Source organism: Astyanax mexicanus, chromosome 9 (assembly GCF_023375975.1).
Source record: "Astyanax mexicanus isolate ESR-SI-001 chromosome 9, AstMex3_surface, whole genome shotgun sequence".
NCBI lineage: Eukaryota > Metazoa > Chordata > Actinopteri > Characiformes > Acestrorhamphidae > Astyanax > Astyanax mexicanus.
Window position 1 is genome coordinate 9,592,158 of NC_064416.1, and position 27,374 is coordinate 9,619,531.

Genomic DNA, 27,374 nt, shown 5'->3' on the forward strand with positions numbered 1-27,374 from the left:
AAACGTTGCTTATATACAGTATGTAGTTATATCACTGCACAGAACCCCTTTGCTGCAGCAGATCCAGAGCAAAAAGCAAAAACGGCTAGGAAACAGAAATGTTAATAAAGTGCTGTTTATAAAGTCAGTACTATTTTTGTACAGCAGACTTATAGTTATATTTTCAGAACCATTTATGACTAGTTCATTAAGATTGCACACTGAAATAATAATAAATATGCATATAACTAAATGCATTTTATTTTGGATTGTCCACAGAAATGGTGATCAACACTGTTTTGTTGTTAAACCGTCTGGTGGATCTGTGACAGTCTTGGTTCCAGCTGTACGTAGTTCTCCCAGACTTCTTCATGTTTTCTTCTTTATGTGCAGAGGAAGAAAATACTTGACTGTATTACCTTTCAGTGCCATTGCTGTGGTTATTAAGGAAATGACTGCCTTACATTTCTAACACTGTTACACTGTTCCCTTCTTCAAAAATAAAGTGTGCTCTGAGTGCGACATTGTGAATGAAGACTAACTAGGGATTGCAGCAGATAGGTCCGATATGAGTAACATGGAGAAAAAGTGGAGGAAGTTAAACAGTTAAATATTACAGCTTTCAACATTCTAAACTGAGAGGCAACCAGATCAGATCACACTGATGCTGATAACCCCGTGAAATGCATGATCAACGAAATAAAGCTTACAAAAATAAAATTATTTTTCTCCTCATAGAAAAATCATGAAAAACTACCGTTAGTTATATTCATTTGCGTGAAACAACAAAAATACTCTGTATTTACACAGCTGTCTTACAAGTGCTGTAACATGACAGTAATAACACTTCCGCTGCTGCTGTGAAACTTCAAAAGTGCGAGTTTATATTGCGAGGTCAGTCATTCTCATTAACGTCATCTCACTTTACTACGTGACATCAGCAGACGACACACTTCCTTCCTGCACAGTCAGTTGTGGGTGTGAAAAAAAGGTTCCTCTTTGCACAAACGCCACTCTGACTTGGGTGACTGCAGAGAAGCACCCTTGGTAACAGGCACTCTTGTCAGACATGTTGGATAGATCCTGGAAGTGCTGAGATGGTTGCTTGTTGCAGCGCCGGGCAGACGGCCCTTTTGGCCTTGTGTCTCGGCTCCCGCAGAGTCCTGTCTGTGTCCTTCTAGTTTAAAGTCTTTGGAGCGTTCTAGAAAGCTCCGTTTCTTAGCTTTTCTCCTGTGCATCTCTTTAAGGAGGGGTGAAAAAGGCCTGTCACTTTTATACGGAAACGACAGGGAAGTTTTTTTATGGATGTGGTGGGTTTTACGATGAATTCCTTCGGTGTCTAGGTCCAAGTCCAGTGTTAACTCTTCTGATTTTGGAGTTGGCGGGGAGCAGATTTCAGGGCTTCCCCAGGATTCAGTTTTGGGCATCCCTTTGCTTTTTGAGGAAGAAAGAGGAGAATATGATCCTGCACTCACATTATCATCTGAGCTATATGGTTCTCTGACTATTTCACTTTTACTAAAGTGCTTGGTTTTCTCATCATGCATGCTTAACAAAGCTGCAGACTTGCAGACTTTTGGCCCGTACCGGTAGCTGCGCCCCTTACTGGACTTTTCAAGATGTTTTGCCTCGTGGCTCTTCTTGGTGGCGAGGTACAGGAACCGCTGTGGGCAGTATGAGCAACGGTAGCGTTTCTCACTGCTCAAGCTGTGGGCTACAACATCTGAGCTAAAGCAGGAACCGTCCTCAGTGCAGCTTTGGCAGACACAATCGCCTGTATTTTCTGTGAACAGTCCATCTGTGCTAGGAAGCTGCTCAGAGGGACACTGTTTACCACAGCTCTTGCAGTGAGGCTGATGGCAGCTGGCGATGTGCATGCTGAGAGAAGCTGGAGTCGAGAAGGAACTGCTGCAGCTGCTGCATGCAAAAGCTTCCCTTGGGCTGTGGCTCCTCAGCTGCCTCCTAGACTCCAGGCTAGAGTTTTCTGCTGGGATGCGGTCCACTGGACTGTGATCTGGTTCTGGGTCATCGTCTGGTTCAGGAGACAGAGGCCTTGTATAGTACTGAACATCCTTCATCTTTTTCTGTTTGGATCTTAATTTCTTGCCCTTTCTTTTAGGTTTATATGTGTAATACGGACGCCAAGGTTTATCATTTTCAGGATCGTTTGCGTCATCAAATGGTTCATTGTCCTTGACAGAAGTTGTAACCTCTGCTCGTAGGCGCAGACTTGGGCAACCTACACCATCCTCAACTGTGCTGCTTGGATCTTCCACTTGCTTCCAGCTTCTTCTCTTTTTCTTCTTTGGGAACAGCTTAGAGCCTTTAATTTTGCGTCGAATGATGGCCTCGTTGCCAATTTTGACAGTTATTTGGCAGAGTGGCAAAACTTGGCTGTTGACCGATGGACCAGGACAAGCAGGCTTGGCAATGTATGTTTCTGTCTTTCCACCAGGGCTAAGGTTCTGGGTCATCTTCTCCGTCTGTGGCTGAAGCAGCTGGTTCGCCATTGCTTCAATGGTTTGTGCTGCTGCCGACAGTTCACTAAGTTTACTCAAGCCTTCAAATGAACAGACAGGTGGAATGTTGAGGAATGGCATTACGTCTCTGTTTGCATCGCTACTGTTTTGTGCAGATGTGGAAGATGTGCTGCTTGCATTCGCCAACATGGGGGACCCTGTGCTGTCCTGCGTTGGTGCTGAAGCTGTGTATCCGTAGCTGAATACAGGAGACCCAGTACCCTCAAAGCCTAGCAATCCAGATTTCCGATGCACGTTAGCAGAATTCAAGCCTCCAGTCCGTGTGCAAGCCATATTTTTATCAAAAGGTGAGGACCGGTCCAAATTTTGGTCAGAAGGTTGGTCGAAAGTAATGCGAGGCATTTCTGAAGCCACCATCTTTGGAGTTGCCATGAAAGTCACAGGCATTGAAAATAATGACTGACCACTAATGACATCGTCTGGATTACCTGAAGGAGTTGTACCTTCAAGTGGAGTACTTGGTGAGTTGCTCTCTAGTGGTGCACTGAACGGCTGCTCATGGTTGTCCATTCCTTCAGAGTAAGTGTGACTGTAAGACTTGTATCTTTTCTTCCTGAACTTCATTGGTAAGAGTCTATAGAGCTTTATAGGGTAGACGCTTCCCTTAAAACCACCATTAGCAGATTTTTTATTCACAGCTAGACGTGGATCAATGCCGTGGAAGGACTTCTGGTGGTTCTTTAGGATGTAGTAAGTCATGAATGTCTCCAAACAGAAGATGCACTGATAACGCCGCTCCCCTGTGTGCCAGATTTCATGCTTGGTACGGTATTCAGCGAGGGCAAACACCTTATTGCAGTAGTGGCAAGGATAGGCTCTCTGCCATGAATGTACATTCTCATGCCTCTTTAGGCTGGAAAGAGTCACATAGGCTCGTTTGCACACAGAGCATTTAAACACCCGCTGACCACTGCTTGGTTTGGTAAGTTCATTTTCAGGTGACTCTACTGAGCTTATCAGCGTTGGAGGTTCTTGCAGGTCAGGAATCGGAAAAGTTGCATTTTCCATGCCAGGAGTATTATCTGAATCCGGATCACCTAAAGCCTCTTTGCTATTCAGCTCCAGCTCAGGTGGGCCTTTCACACACACTTGTTCATGGTTTCGCAATCTCTTCAAGTGCATGAACTTTTTTTGGCAGTACTTGCAAAACAAATGGCTGACAAATCTTCTCTTGTGGACTTGCATGTGGACGGATAAAAGCGCGGAGTTGCTGAAAACCTCAGGACATTGCTGGCAGCTGTAATTTGGAACAGTCTGTATATCTTCAGGAATCAAGGAGGGTGGATCTGCATCCTGTGGTGATGTAACCTCAGGTGGAGGCAACAACTCTGGGGCAGAACATACGTCAGTTGTGGAGTTTGTAGGCTGCTGTGGAGAAGACAGATCAGTGGTATTTTGTACTCCCGAGTTGCTAACAGGATTCTGAACGGTGGAAGTTTCAGTTTCATTAGAAATGGAGACCATCCCTTTGCAAAGTTTGTGACGCTTCTTAATGGGACCTAACCTGTGGTTGGTCAGAGTCTTGGGTGGAGTCAGTATAGGTTTGGTTGCAGCTTTATCACATAATTGAACTACTTCTTTAAGGTCAGTAGTTTTGTGATCTTTGCTGAAAGCATATGAATGTTCAGATAGGGCATGAGTGGGTTCAGACAAGGCTTGAGCTGGTTCACTTTCTAAAGCTGGCATGCTTGGTGCCGAGAAAACTGATGGATCGTGGCCTGTTTCTTGTTGCTGTTGGTGGCCATTGCTATGCAAGTCCACTGGAGTGAACGGGTTGCCTGTTGTTGTTTCTGTGATAGAGAAAGCATTGGTTATCCGTGGTCCTTTGGAGCAGTCTTGCTCCTCAAGCCGAGGCATCTCCTTCTTCAAAGTGCAGGGGATAGAGAGCTTTGGCTGACTGGAAGAGCTTTCTGAGAGAGCAGACGACTGGTTTTGGAACACTTCAGGCTCCTGTTTTCCAATCTCCAGAAGCTTCTCTAGAAAAGGGATCCCCAGTTTTTTACCAGCAGCCACCAGGGATTTGTTGTCTTCTTGGCTTGCTGTCTCAACCTTGGAAGAGTAAATGAAGTTGAGAATGATGGCAAACACGTCAGACTTCAGGTCTGGAAGTTCGAGCACCTGGCTGGACAGGCAAGTCTCTGAGGCTGTAAAAGCATTGCGGAAATATCCACTGGTGGCAGCCAGGATGTTCCGGTGAGCACGGAATTTAATGTCTTCCACAACAATAGTGACATCGCAGAACAGACCGCTTGAGCGCTGTTCGCTGAGCCGACTGAGGACCATGAGGGGATGGGTACTGTCCATCATCCCGTGACTACTGTGGTGGACGACCATCATCTGCAGTGGACAAGACAGAGGAAACAGAAAGAGGTGTAAATTCCATTGTATTATTGATATTAAAACACTAGCTACTAGCCTTTAGCTACTTGTTCAGTCTGTTAAATCTTTACATTTATGACGGCTTCGATGTGTTGTCTTTACCAATAAAATAGTCACTTACAAAATATGTATGCATATGTTTTGCTTTTAGGACTGGGCAGTATATTGCAAATATCAAAATATTGTTTATTTTACTTTATGTTGTGCTGGTAGGAGTGAATCAGACACAGAACTGTCCATGTCAATCAGTGTCATTGCCGTGCTGAGAATGAATCACTACCTAAATAATAGCTGTTATGTTGTGGTATATCCTGTAGAGTCCTGATCACTGAAGAACAGGGTGAAAGGAGTGCATAATGAATTATGCAGAGAAACAAATACCAGCCTGCAGTCTGAAACTGAAAGTGTATTATTGTCTTGGTCATTTTGCCCAGCCATAATTACTCTGGTTTTATTGCTCTAAAAATAAGCAATTTTAGATTTGACAGAATTGAACATAATTTTACAGTTTAATATTTATTTTTTTCTCGTGTACTTAGGATATTTGATTACAAAATGAACTTTAGGACTTACACACAACATCCCTAACAGATTAAGTATCCAGAAAAAGTGTTTTAAGCAGTATTATGAGGAAGCACTAGAGGGCAGCAAAGCTCAGCAGTTCACGTCTCAACCTAGACACGCCACCAAGTACACGTCACTGCATGTTTATCAGCTGACTGCTGGAGCCTGTCTGAATGACTGCGAATGACTACTGGGAGCCAGTCAGACAAAGCCCAGACATCAACAGACAACACAGTCAGCCCCTCAAGCACTTTCCATTCCACAGGTTTAAAGCTAAGCATATGGGCTGCATTCAGCATATTATTATTATTATTCGTATCATGCATTAAGCATAGCACAGTTATGAAGGTTAACTAGAGGTAATGGATTGTAAACATCCTAGATCCAGCAGTGCAAAACTTACCACTAAAGCCCAGGTAACAAAAACTGTAAAACTGATGAAAAAAATGTAGTGTCCATCCAATAATTAAAAGGAAATCTGCTCTTATTCTATTTGTTTAAAATAAAAAATTGTTCGGTCCATCTACCCGAATCAAAGGACGTCTAGACACACGGCAGACGAGACGTTTCCTCAAAGAGAGGCAAACTGAGCATGCTCCAGGCGTCTGCTTAAAGAGCAAACACCTGGTTTTGGGATCTGCCACTGCTGGCCTTCAGACAGAAAGACAGAGATCCCACTGAGAGCAAAGTGCACCATCAGCAAGATCACAACAAACAGACTGAGCCCAGGGACTGAGCCCAGTTTGTGGGCTTTTGTTTGACCGGACGTGAGTTCAATCCCAAACAGGAGATTCACACAAGCTTGAAGAAGAGCGGTAATCCCTCACTGAGGAACGCTGGGCTCGGGGAAAGGAGAGAGATAAGTGAAGGCAGGTGAATGCACTACAGTTGTGTTCAGACTGCAGGCAAATCAGATTTATTTCTGTTGAGACTACTGTCTGCACTGATAAGACAGCGTTCCTCTTTGTTAGGCATAAACATGCATTCTGGGTAAACTGTAGGGGTGGGAATCACGGGGCATATCATGATATGATATTATTACTGTCATTTTGCAATACTCAATGTATCACAAACAAAAATATACAATATATCACGATAACAATATTTTCTCCCAACCCTAGTGTTCAGGTTATAAGTGGCCAGCACAAAGTACAGGGGTAAACGTAATCGATTATTCAAAACCACAGTTTGAGGTGATCAGAGATGCATATGACCACATTATTATTGTAGTGTAAACACCAAAGCATCCTAATGCATCCCTGACAGCCACTTACATTAACCCTGTCATAGCTGGAACATATGCAATAAACAACCACACTGTCCACTGTCCAGACAGGTTAGCTGAACAACCTACAATAACCAACTAATAAATGAAGGTGACACTTGTGGCTATGGTACACAAAAAAAACGCCTCAATTTTAATTTGGGCTAAGGACTGACAGAGTGGTTTCATGTGGTTTCTGGCTGTCCAGACTTACACTTGTACCACAAATTAGATAATTTGGGCTGGCAGTCTGAACATAGTCTAGGACCATGAGACTGGCAAGATGGCAACGAATTGGAACGAATATTGACAGATTGTGGATCTTTCACAGCAACTATTGCTGACCTTTTTTATGACACTACAAACAGCTCAATAAGTAGGTGCAGGATGGTCATGAACTGTAATTGATTAACACCAGGCCTGTAATGATAGCTGTTTTTGTCTGGACGATATACTCAAAAATAATTATAACAGATTACATTATTTGCCAATGATAAAATAATTATATAACAGAACAATAATGCCATTACACTATTTTAAAGTGCAATAAACTTTTAATAATTATGAACTGCAATTCAACTATATATTTTGTAAATATCCTAAATAAATGTTATTACCATAAAACCACAACCTTTAAACAAATGTCTAAATGTGTCTCATTTATATTATTAGGCACTCAGTTCTAGAAAAATCATAATAAGCAGTACTGAGGTAAGCAACAATTACTGGGGTAATGTACATATGCTGTAAGATAAGTCTATATGTATTTAATCTTAATATTTTTTTTTTAAAAGATGTGTAAGCATGATGTGTTTTCTAGCACCATACATGCTAGACCAAACCCATTTAGTAACCTTTATAATTCAGAATGTAATAAACGTATATTTTTTAACATATAAGCTGCTCTCAAGGGGCCAGTTTTAGGCCTTTGGGTCCAAAAAACAAAGATGGCCGACAACAAGGCTGAGATTCTGTAGGGAGAGCCAGAGATTCTGGAGGCTCCACCCACTGCCAAAAATATACCAATAGGCAAATGACACAAAATGGAGCACGACTCACACCACCTATGAGTGGGCGGAGCAGATGGATGACCAGAGCAGGATGTAGTCATTTTCCTGCACCGTAGACTGATGGTCTGAGACCCTGAGAACATGGCTGAGACTTTATCAGCATCAAATCGCGGACAGTGACAGTGTTCCTGTACAGCCTTCAGCAGACTGAAGAGAACCTGCCCCTCTCTTAGTTCTTATTCAATAACTACAGCAGAAATACTGCAAAATTACAGTCATCTTCCCACATACCCCAACATGTCGTCCAACAGTCAGTACTAATGCAGCTTACAAATACCTACAACTTACTTGCACCAATTAGCAGTAATGTTAAATAACGTGATTTATTTGCATTAGAAAATTAGAAAATGAACACGTTAAAGTTTCCAGATTAATTGCATGCATTAACATGTTAACACTGACAGCACTACCATTATTTTTCATATTTTTTTCCTCTGATAATTTTTGTCTTACTAAGCATCGTGTACGTGTAAGTGTAACAAGTGTAAGATCATTTTTCTTATTTTGGGAATAATTATCTTAATTAAAATTTCAGCTTATTTTATTTAATTTGAACTCAAAATAAGCACAAACAGTTTTTGTGTCCAAATTGAAGGCTATTTTTCACTTCATCTAAGTATCCCTTCACTAATTTTGCGATTGCTTATCTTAAAAATCTCACTTAGAACAATTTGCTTACCCCATTGGCAGATTTATTTCGCAAAATATAAGCGTATACATCTTACATTACATATATTTTCTCTAGTTTTTGCCAATGTATTTATTTTTTACAAGATTTTTGTAAAGCTATATCATGACATCAAAAAACAACCACAGAATTAATTAATATGCAGTGTAACCATGGATTAAATATGCAAAAATGAGTCATAAATTGCCAGAAAGCACATAATCAAGTCTATTAGACATTACTGGTTACGGTTTGACGAGAGTCTGCGATGGTTTAGGCGTGCACTTAGCATCGTGCAGTTAGCATCATGCTAAGTGGCTTACATAAGCCTCCAATTAGCTGCGTTAGTCCCAGCTTCAGTGTTAAACTTAAATTAACTTAAAAGTATGACTATATTATTAAATGAAATCATTGCATCACCTACGCATTTCTCAGGATAGGAGACTACAGGCCTCGCAGCACCGCAATCGCTGGCATGACTCAGCAGTTTCATGCAGACTGATGTTAAAGAAGAGAACCAGAAACACTAGAGAGGAAATAAAGGTCTGTCCGCCCTCGCACTGCACGATCACATCCTGTTAATGTGAGAGAAGCAGTGGGCCTGTGATTCTGCGTTATTGAGCACAACACAATGCATGGACCGTTATTAGTAGGTGTTGACCACACTGTGACTCACTAGTGCTCGGCTTCACCATGTGAACAAAATGTTCTAACATAGGCTAGTTATAGTTCTAACTACAGTTTTACATCAGCGATGTCCCCATCAGGTTATTTCACCCCCGATGTCACCCCCGAAGTTTTGGTTTCATCTTCTCAAGCATCACAGGAGCTATTAAGGTGTTCCAATGACTGACAGCCTGGCTTATCCCTAAGAATGCGTTCAAGCTTGCCGTAAAAAATATTGGTTATTTGGACACACCTACTTTCGGTAAACTGCGATTTTAAACTTTTTATTTTACACCTCTGGTTTGGCCTTAACGTCATTTTGCTATCTCTCAATGTTGTCAACCATTTTGCATTAGACTGACGTACAGTAAAAGCCACAAATCAGATATGTTTCTGATTTCAATGTCACATATAAAAGTGGTCCAAATCTGAAAATTCAAGTCACATATGACAAAAAAGATTGTGTTTTGGCCAGTTCAGGCCAGAAGCCTTTACGAATGTAGCTCACATGTTAAATGAAAGTTTAAAATTGACCAGTGTAAAACAGACTTTGGTTTGTTTGGACCCTTGGTGCAGTTTGCTTAGGCAGGCGTGAAAACACTAATCGTACTCGGGTTTGTACCAATACAACCAGACTGAAACCCATGAGAGGAGGTGTTCTCTGTCCGGTGAGCGATTAAGAATGTGATCTGACCTCGATCCAACCCGACTAGCAAATATACTCCTTAAGGTTCAGGTGCAGTTTAACTGATTTATTACCCAGATTATTACTACAGCTATTGACAACTAATGACCTCTGTGCTGCTGCTCCATAATAAGTTGTTTTTACACTGAACATGGTAAGTGCATGGTAAGTTTTCCACAGTAAATGCACTGATGTCCGTGCAATGCATCCCATTGAAAGAAGTGTCCAAATATACATGTTGGTCTGGAATGAGAGAATGTGCTCCCATGGTTTATTGTGACGCTTTTTGTTGCACTGCAGTTTTTCTTGTCGGAGAAGGGGGAAAACGGTCCAAGTTAACAAACCTGTTAATTGATTCAGATCAAATAAACCAGCTTCAGGTGTAAAAACAGTCCTGATTCTGTACATAATTTCAGTGTTGTACAATACTATCACTGCAAACTGTTTTTTTAAATTGTGACAGCATTTTTAATTGTGACACGTTATCAGTCGTGACCTAGAAACTTGCTGCTATGTGTGGGTGTTGGAAAGAAAATATCAACCTTATTGTTGCTTACATTGTTACATTGTTCTATGTAGCCCTCTGACCTAACGAGAAAAGCTGGAACATCGATAATGATTAGTTGATGTATTGATTACCTGATGTTTGGCCTAATGTTTGTGCACTAAACTGCCACAATCAAAGCCACAGCTCAGCCCAGCCACAGCAAACCCGTCTTACACCTCTGCTCTCCTCTTTGCTTTTTTTCCGTTTGTCAGTCTCTCTCTATTGCTCTCACTCCACTGCTCTACAGCACTCTCTCTTTATCTTTATTTCTGTTATTCAGTTCCTTTTTTTTATCTCGTTCGCCCTCTCTTACTGTCTCTCCTGCTCACCGACACACAACCAGGCAGTTAGCTGCAGTGTGACCGTACCATCCTCTGCTTCAGGACATGTTTTGGTGTTTTGGTGGTTCTCTTCGTCATTCGTGTCCTAACACAGACTGTGTGATGCAGAGCTGCAGAGAGCTCATTTCCCAACAGCACAGCGGCCATTTTGAAACCCTGACGCTGTTTTTTTTTCGCAAAGATAAAATGGCCGCAGATAATCAGGGGTGTGTTAGATATGGATAGCGAACAGCGGCCGTGTTTTCACCCTCCGGATCCGACGCCTTCAGACCCATTCCATTTAAAGCACTGTGTTCTTAACATGGTTGTGTTTGCTGGAAAAAAGGTGATCAGATTTTCCCATCGTTTGCTGAGCTAGCCTGCCGCTGTGCTCAGAGAGCGAGCGAGGGAGAGAGATAGCGAAACAGTGTGAGAGTCAGAGAGAGAGAGAAAGAAAAAATAGTGGAGTGCATGTACATGAATTACACAGCAGAAAAAGCCACAGTCCGTCCACCCACGCAGAGCCGCCACAGAGTCTCTGACACTGACATCCGCTTATTAGGATGATTCAAGGTCGCTGTTTAAAATGGCTCGAAGAAAACGATGCTTTAACCCCTTAAACTCTTAAACGGTCTGTTTTCTATACAGCCTAGACTAAACCTATTCCTGGAATACTCCGCATTTTAAATAAAGACTGCCTAATGAAAGGAAAATACAGTCTATAGCAACGCTTAATCCCTGTACGATAAACTGCCCATAAGGGTCTTTATTATAGGGTCTGTGTTATAAATGTATTATAACTGCAGAACACACACGTATATTATTAATACGCTTTTACAGACCATACGGATGCAGATACAGGTTTTAAGATTGTTATCGACTAAAAATCCTGCAATTTATGGGATAAACAAAAACGAATAGTTACATACGCCACATAATCCAGAAAATCCTAAACACAGTTTTGCTCCGCTGTTTGCTTTTTTCCCCTAGCTTTAGTGGCGAGACTCGAGACTCACAGGAGAGATGCAGCTCCTCTAATCGCAGCGGAAAGGTCCGCCCGCCTCCCCGTCCACCAGGCCTTGGTTGTCAGGGCAACACGGCGTGGCGCAGCATCTTATTTTGAGAGGAGAAGTGGCAGCAGTAGCAGCAGTGGCGGCCATCCGGGGAATTCTGAGCCGTTGTGCAGGGCTGTAGCGTTTAGCACAGGCTAGGATGGGGGACTGTCTGCTTTGTCTGCTCTGGCTGTGTGTAAGTGTGTGTGTGTGCAAATGTGTGTGTGCGGGTGTGTGGTCTGCAGTAGAAGCGAAAGACACTGTGTGCACTGCATGCAGTGAGGAGGGCATGGTGCATGGTGATCTGTTCCTGTGATGGCGATTCGATTCTAATTTGAGCTGCTTGGTGTGAAACAGCCTGGGCCGCTTCCTGATCTGCTGCTTTTTGATTGTTGCTGTTTATGTGTTGTTTTAATCCGCGATTCAATGCTGCTTTGTAATATCGCCATCCATTTGCACCACTTTCGCACACGGACAGAATTGCAACTCATTTTGAAAGGATGCATCAGTCCAGCCACACCCTTGAACACACACACACTCACACATACAGACATACACACGCACACACTCTCTCTATGCACAGTAAAGTCAAAAGCGCTTATTATTATTCAGAGCGTAAATAAAATAAAAATTCGCTCCTACCTCGGACCCTTCGCTCTGAGCGAAACGAGACGCAACCCGAGCGAGCAGCACAGACGCAGTATGAGCTGTCCAGTCAAACAAAGAGCGAGAAAGCTCTTCCCTCAGCCCTGCAGCTAAAACCACACCACTCAGCCCGGGTGAGAAGGAAGGAGAAAAAGCATGCTTAAACATACCTTTATTTCAGTTAATCACAGGACAGGACGCAGATGAAATGAACAGGGCATCACGCTGTCTTCCACTGTCTAAAGCGAGAAAAAGAAACAGAAACAAAAACAGAAACAAAACAACGATTTCGTAAAACTGCAGGCGAAAACATTGTTACATCGTTTTTAGATGTTTCTATAGAGATCCAACTAATAAGCAGGCATGCAGCTTGAATGCACAGTTTTTACAGCCTGTCTGTCCTCTTGGACTCTCTTTTTTCTCTCGCAGTCTCTCTTTCCCATACTCTCTCTCACTCCTATTCCATGTATATCTGTCTGTCTCTCTTTCGACCCCTCTCTCGCTTGCTCTCTCCGTACCCTTGTTTCGCCAGGCGGCAGCAGGTCCAGTAGTGGCAGGGTGGCATCGGCTGGTGGCCGCTGGAGCTTTCCCCTCCGCTGTAGAGTTTATAAATAGCAGAGCGAAGCTGATCTTCAGCACGGGGAACTTTATTAACCATGATGGAGGAGGACGAAGAAGAGCTAGAAGAGCGAGAGACAGAGAGAAAGATAGAGAAGGAGAGAGAAAAAGAGATTGCTATGAAACTAGAAAAGCGTAAAGCATTATACGTTTAGAACTGAAAAGAAGAGGCTACTGACTGCGATGCTCAAGATGCTCACGATGATGCTGAGCGGATTCGTATTAGCAGCAACGCGAGAGCACCACAGCGGCTTTGGGATTTTGCAGGGATGATTGTGTGTGAGTGTGTGGCTGAGAGAGAGAGACAGAGAGTGAGCGAGAAAGAGAGCATGAGAAAGAAAGAGAGAGAGAGAGAGAGAGCGAAAGAGGGAGTGAGAGAGAGGAACAGCATCCATACATTTGCACATTCACATGCATTCTCATTTTTTACAGAGGAAATCTTGTCACGGCACAAGGTAAAAGAGATAACCGCACGTTTATGTAACATGTGACACGTAACATGTAACAATACATGTGTAACACAGTAACGAGTTTATGATGCAAAAGCAAGGAAACATACACACGCATCACGCTCTCTCTCTGTCCGCCTTTCTGCTCTCAGCTGCCTTTGTCCTGCTTACACTCGTCTGCCTCTCGCGCTGCAAAACATTATATCACGGGGTTTAATGTGAGCGATGGCGGGCACCGCCGCAGCCTGATCAATTCAACAACATCACAGATAGAGAGAGTTAGAGCGAGAGATAGAGAGATAAAGAGAGTGAGTATGAGATAAGCAGTGCGAAGAAGAGAAAAGGAATAAGGCTGCAAAAAACAGAAGCGAAAATTATGGATGGAGGGATGAGAAGAGCAAGAAAAGGGCACTGAAAAGAGAATAGAAAGAGAAAAAAGGCAAAGAGACAGAGCAAAAGGTGTGACTGCAGTGAGAGAGAGAGATAGAGAGAGAGAGAGAGAGAGAGAGACGGGGCAGGAAGGCACTGGGTTCATTTTCATCAAAGCTGTTGCCATGTGTGCACACACACACACACACACTGTGCAGACAGAGCATAGGAAAGCGAGGGAGGAGAGAGATGGGTGCGCAGACAGAACAGAGGATGGAGGGATAAAGCTGGAGCAGAGTGTAAACTCTAGAGGACAGATGACAAGAGGGAACATTCCTAAAAAATAACAAATCTAGGCCAATAACCATAAGCATGTTTGTTTAGACTGGCATTTTAAAACCATTTTGTGACACTGATATAACAATAATATAACAGTTTAATAATACATGTACACAATACATAAATATATATATATATATATATATATATATATATATATATATATATATATATATATATATATATTTGTAAATATGCTAAATAAACCAAATAAATAAAATAAAACCACTGTTTTTAAACAAATTCGACACACCCAATTTACATTAACGGATTCTTCTTGCTGAACAGTGCAAAAGATGATCTCTTACCCAGTGAAACTCTCTTAAAAGTAGACTAAATATCTAGTATAATATTGCCATTGTGTGATTTATACACGTTTAAAGTGATTTACTGTACTACTGTTGTCATATTGTAATTCAGAAAATTACAGAATTATATTTTGGTTTTGTCAAGAAATAATGCTTAAAACAAGAAAAAAAAACTGCCAATGGAATAAGACACTTCTAGTAAATAAAATTACATTAATATTATTATTCAATTGTGACAGCAATGCAAAGATTTAAAAAATCTGGTGTGTAAACTAGATTTAAGTTAAACTAGATTTCAGTTTTTGCAATGAACAATACTGAGGTCAGAAAAGACCAGAAACAACAGCACAACAGCAGAGCAGAAAGACAGAGCAGATCGACAAAATGGAACGACAGAGCGGAACAACAGAGCTAAACAACAGAGCAGAACAGAGTGGAAAGGCAGTGCGGAAAAACAGAGCGGAAGGACAAAGCAGAAGCACAAAGTAAAGTAAAAATGTCAATATTTGTAAGACAACGAACTAGCTTACAAATATTAAGTGTTTTTACTATAATATTTTAACTAAGAAGAACTAACATAGCATGACATGGGCGATATATATATATATATATATATATATATATATATGCGTATATGCGTATGAGGTATATATACAGCTCTGAAAAAAAATAAGGGATCAACTAAAAATTATGTTTTTCTTTGATTTTACCAAATTAAAAACCTCTGGAATATAATCAAGAGGAAGATGGATGATCACAAGCCATCAAACCAAGCTGAACAGTGTGTAAGACTGGTGGAGGAGAATATGCCAAGATGCATGAAAACTGTGATTAAAAACCAGGGTTATACCACCGAATATTGATTTCTGAACCTGTTAAAACTTGTTTTCTTTGCATTATTTAAGGTCTGAAAGCTCTGCATATTTTTTGTTATTACAGCCATTTCTCATTTTCTAAAAATAAATGCTCTAAATTACAATATTTTTATTTGGAATTTGGGAGAAATGTTGTCTGTAGTTTATGGAATAAAACAACAATGTTCATTTTACTCAAACATAAATCTATTAATAGCAAAATCAGAGAAACTGATTTAGAAACTGGAGTGGTCTCTTAATTTTTTTTCCAAAGCTGTATATACATTGCAAATAAGTTGTAGACAGCTGTTAAGTTAGTAGTGAGTCGTGACTGTCTGAAATGATGCTGAACCATTAAACCTCAACCTATGTGCTAGTGGCTAGTCTCAAACCATCTGCTTTTCTTGACAGTGTCAGTGTGTTAGCTGACTGGTGTGTGTCTATGCATGTGTCTATGTCTATGTGTATGTGTGAGTATTTGTGTGTAGGCGGTGCATTTCTGTGCTATCATTCACTTCCTCCCAAAACACAAGCATCACAATCATGCTAATGTTAGTCTGTCCAGCCAAGTGGGCGTCAGCTGAGGCTAGCAGTGCCTGCTGAAGGCCATGCCAGGACCCCTGGGGGAGAGGGGTTTAGATCAGGCACTCTGGATCGTCCTGTCCTGAAAAAGCTGGGAGGACGAAAGAGCAGCAGAACAGAGAGTTGGGCAGAGAGCCTGAGCAGATCAGCGAGCTTCGGCCTGTTTCATAATTCATTATGTAACGGAAAAGCTGGAACTCATCACAGTGAAACACACCACCCTGCACTCAGGCCTGCCATCCTAACACACACATAACACACAGATCACGTCAGATATGGACATATAAACCAGACTGCAGTTAGAATTGTTTAACCCATTAAACTCTAAAAAACACTCTAAACTCTGTTTATCTCTCACAAATACAGAACATAAACATTAGTGTATATATATATATTTGCAATGAATACTGAATCATTCACAGCAGACTCCTAATAATAGATAGTAGATACTAATCAATTAAATGAACAGTAAATACTGAAGTTGCTCACTTCAGAAGAATACAGACTGCTGCTTGTATTGAGTCATGTCTGGATGAATGATTCAGTTGGCTCAGTCAACGGAATCACTGAACTGAATCAGAACAGGATTAGTGAGTGCTGAATGCAGGCTGGTAAAGCAAGCTTGACTCAGAGAAGATCAGTAATTCTCCACTAACCTGTAGTGAGTTCATCTCGCTGTATCCGATCAGGATCGCCTCTCTGCTGCTGCTTCTCTGAACAAACACTCTGGGTCGGGGGCTGGAGCGCAGCACCCTCTGGTGGCACACTGACTCACAGTCAGAATATATTACCACTGTAAAAACATTTCAATAGAAGGCATCTATCTGTTAGTTCAATTTATTTTGTTTAAGAGTAAATTTGACAAAATCATTGGTTTAAAACTAGAGGTGGGCGATATGGCCCTAAAATAATATCACAATATTTAATGGGATTTTTGCGATAACGATACTCTTGGCGATACAACAAAAATATATATTATAATAATACACTACTGCAACAAAATAAAAATGACAGTTTATAACTGCATACGATATAATGTGGCACACCCCTAACTGAGATATTAAAAAATATAAGAATTTTATCAGATTTGTAACAGAAGTCAATGATCCAATATGTCATGATAGTAATAATGCACTCCAAATAACTCCATATATCCAGGATTAAAGGAAAATAAATGATACTGGACAGATATAATATGTCTCTAGTAGATACATAACGGAAATGAAAACAGTGTGAATTCTTCTTTTGCTTAAAACAGCAAAAAAGTAGTACCCTGATGGTTAGCAGTGGGTGATATGGCATGATATTTCAGAATAAAATAATAACATCATTCACTATATTTAAAAATGTTGGCAATATTATTGCGTACGATACAATATGGCACATCCCTATATAAAACTTTAGTATAGTAAAGGATGGGTTTACATTCATTTCCCCAGTTTTTTTATTTCTGCATCTTGCAAACAGAATTTCTGAAAGAAAAAAGAATATTCTCTCGATTTTCTAATTTTCCCTTAGAAAATGATGGTGAAAATTGGTGTAATCCAACTTGCTTTTGTTACAAGATACAATAATTTAAATTTTAGAAATTTAAGAAAAGATTCAATATTTTACTTTTCCTGAAATTCTCATTGTAAGGTGCAGAAATCAAAAACCTAAAAAATGGATGCAAACCCATTTCTTCTTCACTGTACGAAATAAATATAATAATCAAGTTCTACATCTAATTTAGCATAATCTAATTTAGGGCATAGTCTTAACCAGACTGTTACACCTTAGCCCATGTTTGTTTTGTTTCCCTTTTTCCTGCTCTTTTCTGTTCCTGTCTGTTTCTCTGTTCAATAGCCTGTTTGTTTTTCTTCCCCATGGGCTCTTTAAGCACATGGCTTTAGTTTGTTGCTGTCTTGTCTCCACCTTAGCCCCACCCTGTCATTAGTGTTCCCACCTGTGTCCAGTTAGTTACCCAGCCCCCATCTCCCCCAGGTGTTCCTTGTTTTCCCAGCTCTATATACAGTATACCCTATGTTCCCCTGGGTTCTGCTTTGCTTGACCCTCCATGTAAGTGGTAGCTTTAGTATTGTTTATCGCTTTTCTGTTTGTTTTGATTCTGTTTTTGTTAATATATTCTTTGACTAGATAATCTTTATTTTTTTGCTTACTAGTCTTTGTATTGTTTGTGGCTTTGTATCCGGCACACAAAAGGTGATAATTAGAAATCAAATCTATATATATTATGCAGGCATAATATATATAAACTGGTGTTTTTATTATTTCATTTTTAAATTTTTCCCTATTTATGTTCGTTTGTATTATGCATGTGTGTGCTATTTTAATATATTCAAATATGTTCGTTTTATTATATCTTTGTAACTTCAACAGATTGTTCTTAGAACTGATTGAATTTCTAAAAAGTGTGTGAGAGAGTAAAAAATTATAAAAATGTAGCAAAGTATTGTAATAACAAAATAAACCACAAAAACATGCACACATAAACTGTAAATGCTTTCAAGAATATGGATTCTCCATCGTTTTTGGTGGTATTGCCTTTAAAACTTTAAGAAAGCCCTAAACTGTTTGTGTACCCCACCCCCCTACCCCCAAACAGCCCTTTCTGCAGTGACTCCCAGAGATACCTTAACCTGTTGGTTGTCCTTGCCAGTTGTGGCCACCAGATCCTCCACTCTGCTGGAAGCTCCCCAGACTGTGGTGGTGCAACAGGTCACCTCACTGGTAACATGACAGGAAAGAGCACTTCTACTCCAGTTCCATGGGAAGTTCCAGTTTCAGTCTCCCAGGCCTTCACCAGTCCCCACTCCCAGGAGGGCTCTGGTTCCTGTTCTCAAGTTAGTCCATGTTTCTAATAATAAAACTGTTCCAGTTCCTGTGTCCAGAGTTGAACCAGTTCCTGAGCCTTTTACTGTTCCTGTGCTTATCCCCAGAGTCAATTCTGTACTTCTTCCTCTTTCTAAGGCCATTCCTGTTCTTGCTTCAGAAATGGCTTCAGTCCCAGCATCCTAGGTCCATCCTGTTCCACCTCTGTAGGCGCTTTTCCACCAGCATGGTGCCGATGCCAGGTTCCTGAACGATTCTTTGCGTTTCCATCGCAAAATCACAGGTTCTCGTCCAAAAAAGCCGGTTCCGTTCTGGCCCCACAATCTTACTGGCCTGGAACCAGCGAACCTGTGACACGAGGGGCCAAAGTGCGGGTGTTGAAGCGTCTCCGGGGCAAAGTTTTTACAAACCTCACCTCCATCGCCCCACGACGTGTTTACGCCCACAGTCACATACGTAGTGAGTGACTCCTTTAATCAGTGGAAACACGGGCCGATTCTTAAAATCATTCTTTCCACTTGTGAAGTTAAATGAACAGGATGCAGAACCTGTGCAACAAGTCCAGTCTTGAAATATTCTTAATACTAAATATTCCAGTCAACTGTCAGTGTGCCAAGTGTAACGTTTGGTAGAGGGGGGATTATGGTGTGGGGTTGATTTTAAAGAGTTGGGCTTGGCCGCTTAGCTCCAGTAAAAGAGACTCTTAATTTGTACTCTTAACTCTTCAGCATACCAAGTGATTTTGGAAAATGAAATTAGGGTATCAAAGTTATTTTAGAGTCTCCTATTAGGAATTAAGACTTGAGAGGATGTGCAACCTCCCAGTCAGAAACCATTTCCAATGTTTCATGGACACAGCATTAATGGACAGCTTGGTCTAAACCAGGAAGAAGTGCAGCCAGAAAGTGGATCTAACAAGATTGAACCAATAAGAAGTACTGCTGAAAAACAGACATTCAGTCTATGATTATTAGAAGTCAAGGAGACCTGAAAGCAAGAGAATATGAAACTCAGTAACTGATCTGCAGAATCTGCAGACAAAATCCATTCAGAGCAAATAGAGACAGATCAAAGCAGGGTCCTCCACATCGATGGCCCAGTATTGTGGATAAAGTGACCCCTGGTGGTGATCACTGTTAGTGTGCAAGGACCCCATCTGGTGGCTGTTAGTTTCCTTACATCAGGGGTCTCAAAGTAGCGGCCCGCGGGCCGACGCGGTTTCATACGGCCCCTCACGGGTTAACAAAATAAACATACATCTGGCCCGCAATTCAATTTAATTATTTATGCTTTATTATGTTCGTTTTCATATTTTATCTTAACTTGTATTTTGGTGTGTGTGTGTGGTTTTTGTTTTTTTTTTGCTTACGCTGCGTTGCCTGCTTTAGTAGTCTTCAGTAGCCTTCAACAGTCTAACCTTGCTGCCGTGGTGTGTCCACTAAACTCCGTAGTTATAAACATCCTGAGGTTAGCAGCGCGCTAACTGACCTGTTTATAATGTAATCCGAGCAGTGCCTCCGTGACGCTGCTCTAACCTGCTGCTGTTAGCTGCTTGGGCTGAAAGATGAACTGTAGAGAGCTGTATTATCCGGTTAGTGGGGTTATTTTATTTCATACACAGAAGAACTTACAAATTTTTAAAAACGCTCCAGACTGGCTCAGCTGAGCCCTGTAGCCCGTGGCTGGGCTGTAGCTCTGACTAAGCAAAGACTGCGGGCTTGTGGTGCTGCAGCTGCAGCTCCGACTAGTGGTTGTATGAGGAACTGCTAAATCTGAGGAAATGCTAAATCTGTCACAGCTCACAATTTTTGATTTTATATTTATTAAGCCTTATTTCAGTATCAAACGTTTTGATCAAAGTTAATATAACTTATAAATTAAAAGGATTTATGTTAATAGAGCAACAAGCAACCATTTTTCCATGCAACTGTAATATTTGATTGAATAAATAGTATATTGAGAGTTATTTAACATTAAGGAGTAATTACATTCATTTTGTATTACATCTGGTTACATTTTCTTATATTTATAAGTTACATCTGGCCCTCAGAGGACAGCCAATATGCCAATGTGGCCCTCGGCAAAAATGAGTTTGAGACCCCTGCCTTACATGGATAGAGCCAGTGTAGATGTATAGTTTGATGTACCTTCATCCACTTAAAAATGACCAAAAAATGTAGAGGAGATGGAAATACATGCCAGACGTTATTTTCTGGAGGCCATAGGCTACTCAAATATGTTCTAATAATGTATCTCTACTTCACTCTAAGACACTCGTTTTACATTATTAGAAATCCTTTGGCTGTTAACAAACCTTAATATCAAGCTAAAGACATAAATATGTAAAATAAGCAATATCATTCCCATGGAACACACCCCATATCTAAAGTATTAATCTAGCTTTTAAATATATCTTAAATATCTTAACTTTTAGCAACTGCCTATGGGAAAACCAATCATTTCAAGTGCCACTGTTTTTCAGATTTTTAGATAAACAGCCCCTTGCCACCTGATACTGTGCAGTGGTATTAGCATTGGCCATCAGCTTAAATATATTTTAATACACAGCCCCTTGCCATCTGATAGTGTTCAGATGTTCCATGATGTACCTCATACATTATTACAGATGCACTGGCTAACAAAAAATACATGCATACTTTATAGACATTATCTATATGTAGTAATTGATAACCTAATACTCAGAAATGACATTTAATTGCATTTAAAAACTGAAAAAGTTCAATATATGTGTGTGCTTATTTTAGTTTTGTGTTTTTACAGACTGAAAACTACATTTCTGTGGATTAACACAGGATTATTAACCCAGATATGCCTGCTCTCAGGGTGTTTTTGAAAGAAAGCTTTAACACAACTTTATTACCTTTTTACCAGGAAAACTCTGTGCAGTCTCTGCAATTATCCGAGAGCCTGTATGTTAAATTAAACAAATTAAGAAAATGTGTGCTTTTTATGCGCTTATGGGCAATTCACTGTTCCGCTGCCCAATGGGAAACAACACTATAATCAGATGTGAAAAAACATCTCAAATAACAGCAAATGTGGTGTGCTGGCTTAGCAGGCTGAAGGTAGCTATCAATAAACTCATTAGGAACGCACGCTCTGTATTTCCTTCAGGATAAATAGTCAGCCCAGTCTCCAGTCAGTTTGTCTTACTGGAAAGGGGGGATGTACTTGTATCTCCAACCTAATTGCACTCATAAACTCATACGTAAAGGGTCCCAATGTGAGCATGCCTCAACTTTAAGTGAAGCCATCTTTGTTGAACATTGTAGTAAGTTGTTGTGCCATCCTACACAATCTGTGTATCACCGATGGGGACATTACTCATAAGGCCTGACGACCTCTTTCTTTTCTCTCATTCACCAGTTCATTGGTGGCTTCACAACCATTGTGCGTAACACTATGTTGGTGCTAAACTGATCTATTAAAATGTTATCTGAAATATCTGAAAAGCCAAATATATTTTGCAATGTCTCACACTCCACCAACCAGCTCCTGTCCACTACTTCCCCTGCAGTGAAGCCTGAAAGTGCTGTCTCTCCTGAGTACTAACACCTGGACCTTGTTTCCCTGCTTGTTAGCTCTGCCTCTATAGTCCTCACTTCTGTTCAGTCTCTCCTGCAGTATTACACCTTCCATGTGTCTTAATGCTGCCAAATCTTTGTACAAGCTGTGTTTAACCCTGTCATGTTTGGCTCCAGTTTATAGTTGTTAACTTGTTTTTCTAGCTTCCCAGCTTTGTTCAGTTTAGGTGATATGTATTTGTTGTATCTTATTTACTTATTTGTGTTAACATCTGCCTTCAGAGTTGTGCTTACCTGATTAAAACCATTAAAGTGTCTTCCAGTGTGATCTGTGGTCTCTGTTCACAATAATTCAGCAAACCTTGTATATTCTTTTAGGATTTTCCCATTTACAAGCTGCCTTGCCAGGATCAGCAATGCCTTTGAGGCCCACTTCCTGTAGTATAGTTCTGAAACAACAGCATCAAAGAGCATTTATAAATTAGGCTAATATGCTTTTAAATAATGCAATTAGCTAATTAATTACTGTAACAAACAAAATGCTACCTAGCCAAGTTATGTGGATCTATGAAAAAAATACAGTGTGAATTTATTGCAATTATGGTATATTTGTTACTTACACCCATGTGTAAGTAACACCCTGTGCTGCATTCCTCTTGCCAATGATTCAGACACTCAGAGAAAAATGGCCAACATGCTCAATAGTGTCCTAAAAGGTGAACAGGGATTCATAAACCATAAACAATTTAAAGTTTGCAACTCTAGGTCAATGATTTAATTCAATTAAATCACCAAAATTGTCCAAACACAAGGAAATATGATTTCTGTCTAGTCTGAAGTCTATATGACAAACTATCTAAATAATTTAACATCTTAAACCCATTTTTTAAATTAAGGGCATTTAGAAACAGATAATGACCCAGCTATGTTTATGTGTATACCAACCTCACACCTTTTTAATGCTAGCCAACTGCTAACCTCACACCTTTATAGATATAGCTAGCTAACAGACACCCCATTATAACACTAGCTAACTACTAACCTCACACCTTTATAACACTAGCTAACTAACTACTAATGGCACATCTTTATAAGTAGCTAGATTAGCAAGTTTTAACCACACACTTTTATAACACAAGCTAGCTAACTACTAACCTCACACCTTTATACATAACTAGGCGAGCTAGTTAGCCACTTACCTCACACCTTTATAACACTAGCTAGCTAACTAATAATCTCACATCTTTATAAATAGCTAGATTAGCTAGTTGGCTACATACTGCACACATTTATAAATAGCTAATTTAGCTAACTACTAACCTCACACCTTTATAATGCTAATTAGCTAACTACTTACCTCACACCTTTAAAGATATAGCTATCTAACTACTAACCTCACAGCTTTATAAATAGCTAGATTTGCTAGTTGGCTACTTACCTCGCACCTTTATAAATAGCTAGGTTAGCTAACTACTAACCTCACACCTTCATGACGCTAGTTAACTGACTATGTACCTCACACTTTTATAAATAGTTAGGTTAGGTAACCTCACACCATTAAAAATAGCTAGCTAGATTAGCTAGTTAGCTACTTACCTCACACCTTCATCACAGTGGCTAGCTAATTACAAACCTCACACCTTTATAAATAGCTAGGTTAGGTAACTACTAACCTCACACCTTTATAACGCTAGTTAACTTACATTGCCTTACATTTTAAAAAATGGCTAGCTAGGTTAGCTACTCACCTCACACCTTTATATCACACGCTAGCTAACTACTAACCTTGCACCTTTATAAATAGCTAGATTAGCTAGTTGGCTACTTACCTCACACCTTTATAAATAGTTAGGTTGGCTAACTACTAACCTCACACCTTTAAAAATAGCTAGCTAGCTTAGCTAGTTAGCTACTTACCTCACACCTTTATAAATAGCTAGATTAGCTACTAATCTCACACCTTTATAAACAGCTAGATTAGCTAGTTAGTTACTAACCTCACACCTTTATAAATAGCTAGGTTGGCTAACTACTAACCTCACACCTTTATAAATAGCTAACTAGCTCAGCAAGTTAGCTACTTACCTCACACCTTTATAAATAGCTAGGTTAGCTAGTTAGCAACTAACCTCACACCTTTATAAATAGCTAGGTTGGCTAACTACTAACCTCACACCTTTAAAAACGCTAACTAGCTTAGCAAGTTAGCTACTTACCTCACACTTTTATAAATAGCTAGGTTAGCTAGTTAGCAACTAACCTCACACCTTTATAAATAGCTATGTTGGCTAACTACTAACCTCACACCTTTATAAATAGCTAGGTTGGCTAACTACTAACCTCACACCTTTACAATGCTAGTTAACTGACTTCTTACCTCAAACCTTTATAAATAGTTAGGTTAGCTAACTACTAACCCCACACTTTTAAAAATAGCTAGCTAGGTTACCTAGTTAGCTACTTACCTTACACCTTTATAACGCTAGCTAGCTAACTACTAAAGTCACATATTTATATATAGCTAGGTTAGCTAATTAGGTACTTACTACTAGCTACTCAGCTCACAGCAGCTTTATAACACTAGCTAGCTAAACTCACACCTGCTCATGGGGTCAGCGGAGTGATACGTAAAAACTAATGTGTCTAGTAAATAAAGCCTGAGCGGTGATTCAGCGCTGTAAATCGAGGTGAATGTGGTACTATTGTGTTACAGCAGTGGGAGCAGAGCTGAATAATGCTGTGTCTCTGTCTGTCAGACTCAAATCCAACACAAAATATGTTATAATAAACAGGGCTGCGCAGACAGTACTAAAATGTGCTTTGTCGATTTGTGCTACCTTGTCAAAAACCCTGACACCCATAGCTAGTTCTGTAGCAATCAAACAAATTATAACAACACGCTCAGTTTATTGTACGCAAATGCATACTCAAATCATGAAAATCATATAAAACATTAAACAAATGCTAGCGCATGTCGAATAATTGATTTCTAAAAACGTTTGGGGTTAATACCTGTATTTTTTAAAATCACAATATGTATTGCAGAACAACCAAATACTGCAATGTTTTTTTTCAATATCTAATTATTTCAATATCTTGCAGCTCTAGATTTAAACTGTTATTTGTTTGTATTTTAATTGTCATTTACAATTGTATTTCTGTAACACGCTCAGATTTTTAAATATTTTATAAACACTTTAAAAATGTCAGTGCATGTCTGTTTATATATATATATATATATATATATATATATATATATATATATATATATATATATATATATATATATATATTAAATAATTTTAGAAGCCCATTGCCACCAACATTTTTTTTATTATTAAAGAAACTGCTGCGTTATTATTTTGATATAGTAAGTAACTTAATAATAAGATTACTTAATAATAAGAAAATAATAAGAGGATTTTTATTTTAGGTGGCGGGAATGGGCTTTCATACAGAACAACCAATTTTTTTCCAACATCATGCTGCCCTAAATGAAACCTGTTTTTTGTACTTTTTGTGATTGTGAATTGTCATTTACATTTACAGTTCAATTTCTACAATTGTAACATATAAAATATTAGCTCATGTCAGCGCATGCGCAAAGTTGGTAAGTGGCACATATCGATGGGTATCAGAACTCGACGGAACACCAACAGTCAAAAGAGACTCATACTCGGTGCAGAGGGGTCAACTGTCGAATAATATGCCGACAGACGGTGATCCGTTTGGTGGAGAAGAGTAATAACACGGTTTAGTTTGAGTTGTGAATAGTCGGATCTAGGTCCTGCTTTTCCTGCTCTGTGTTTTGTTTTGTGCGGAGCGGCTCCAGAGGCCGCGCTGCTGCTGCTGTTCCCCAGCCGACACACAATCAACCCTCCGCCGCGACCAGTTCTGTACAACGTCGGTAAGATTTCCAGGTGAATTCCACTGTTTTCCCGAAAGACAGTCAAACAAACAGCACATATAAGCGCCGCTGGATACAGAGGGAGGGTTAGTGTTTAGTATGGGGCGGATACTGTGTGTAGAATAGCGTTAATGCAGCGTTACAGTGTGTCGTGTTTTCTGTAGGATAATAATAATAACTCGGCCCAGACTCGGCCAGTCTCTTCTTATCAGGTTTAGCCATGTATGTTAGCTAACGCTAGCTAGTTATGTTACCCATCGATATGCGCTACTTAGCCGTTCTACGCATGCGCGGGTCCAGAATGTTAAGTGTTTTCCTGTATTTTTCTTGGTACTAGTTTCCCTGGGGTGCATTGCATAGCTTTATTGTGTCTGACTGGTGTTATGTCATAAATATATATGTATGTATATATATATGTATGTACGTGTATATATATATATATATATATATATATATATATATATGTCTATTATTATTGTTATTACTATAATAACTATTATTATAGTTATTACGAGATACTAAGTCAAAATTATAAGATGGTAAGTCATGATTGAGATAATTACGACAATACCCCCAGACTTAGTATCTCATAATTATGAATTAGTATAGAGGATAGAACTGTATGAAAAATCAGGAAGTATACAACAATAATAAAAAAAAACACAAAAAAAAAAAACAACAAGAAAACATAACAATACCTAAAAATATGGATCTAGAAAAAATAAGATTGGGGGGGAGCATGGTTCCCCAGTGTGTATGTCTTATGGTAAGCAGTGTTGTTGTGCATAGGCTTACAATAAATAAATAAGTAGGCAAATAAATAGTAATCAATAAGTTGTGGTGTACATTATATCGACCCATATTGATCAAACTTCTTGGAGTAAGAATGCTGGTCCAGAATCAGTAAGGTTTACTGAATTATATCGGACAGCTTGTGAGAGATGATCTTAGATAAGTTCTTTGAGATGCTTAATATACATAAAAATATATACATATAAGATATAAGATATACATCTTTGTGTGCTTTAATACAGATATGAGTGTGCTATAGGACCTATATATAAACAGTGTATATATTTGAGTATTTCTTTAGCTTTATGTGGTGTACTATGTATTTATATAAACTGGATGTATAGATAAAAGTGTTTCTTCAGCTTTGTATGCTATGGGATTTATATATGAACTGGATATAT

At 39.7% G+C, this 27,374-nt stretch overlaps 2 protein-coding genes across 11 annotated transcripts in view; one reads left to right on the forward strand and one right to left on the reverse strand.

Moving 5' to 3' along the window:
- Nucleotides 1-99: 99 nt before the first annotated feature.
- On the reverse strand, nucleotides 100-24,310 carry zbtb38 (zinc finger and BTB domain containing 38). Of its 9 annotated transcripts, XM_022679458.2 has the most exons (9): nucleotides 22,895-23,065; nucleotides 22,569-22,723; nucleotides 18,531-19,716; nucleotides 16,554-16,690; nucleotides 13,556-13,634; nucleotides 13,176-13,287; nucleotides 12,897-13,058; nucleotides 12,549-12,617; nucleotides 100-4,856 (listed from the first exon to the last, which is right to left on the reverse strand). In XM_022679458.2, the coding sequence occupies exon 9, from the start codon at nucleotides 4,854-4,856 to the stop codon at nucleotides 948-950; it is 3,909 nt and encodes a 1,302-aa protein (XP_022535179.2). In that variant the 5' UTR covers nucleotides 12,549-12,617; nucleotides 12,897-13,058; nucleotides 13,176-13,287; nucleotides 13,556-13,634; nucleotides 16,554-16,690; nucleotides 18,531-19,716; nucleotides 22,569-22,723; nucleotides 22,895-23,065; the 3' UTR covers nucleotides 100-947. The 9 variants fall into 9 exon arrangements, 7 of the variants coding, with proteins under 7 accessions (XP_022535179.2, XP_049339198.1, XP_007251675.3 ...); XM_049483241.1 differs by lacking the exon at nucleotides 18,531-19,716; XM_007251613.4 differs by lacking the exons at nucleotides 13,556-13,634; nucleotides 22,569-22,723; nucleotides 22,895-23,065 and having other exon boundaries at nucleotides 18,531-20,709.
- Nucleotides 24,311-25,905: 1,595 nt separating this feature from the next.
- Nucleotides 25,906-27,374, forward strand: part of trip12 (thyroid hormone receptor interactor 12) — a 46,377-nt gene continuing 44,908 nt past the window's right edge. Inside the window, exon 1 of one of the 2 annotated variants that reach the window (XM_049483230.1) lies at nucleotides 25,906-26,194. The gene's annotated coding sequence lies outside the window, so the exon portion shown is untranslated. The remainder of the gene's footprint in view (nucleotides 26,195-27,374) is intronic. The other variant, XM_049483231.1, reaches the window with a different exon arrangement.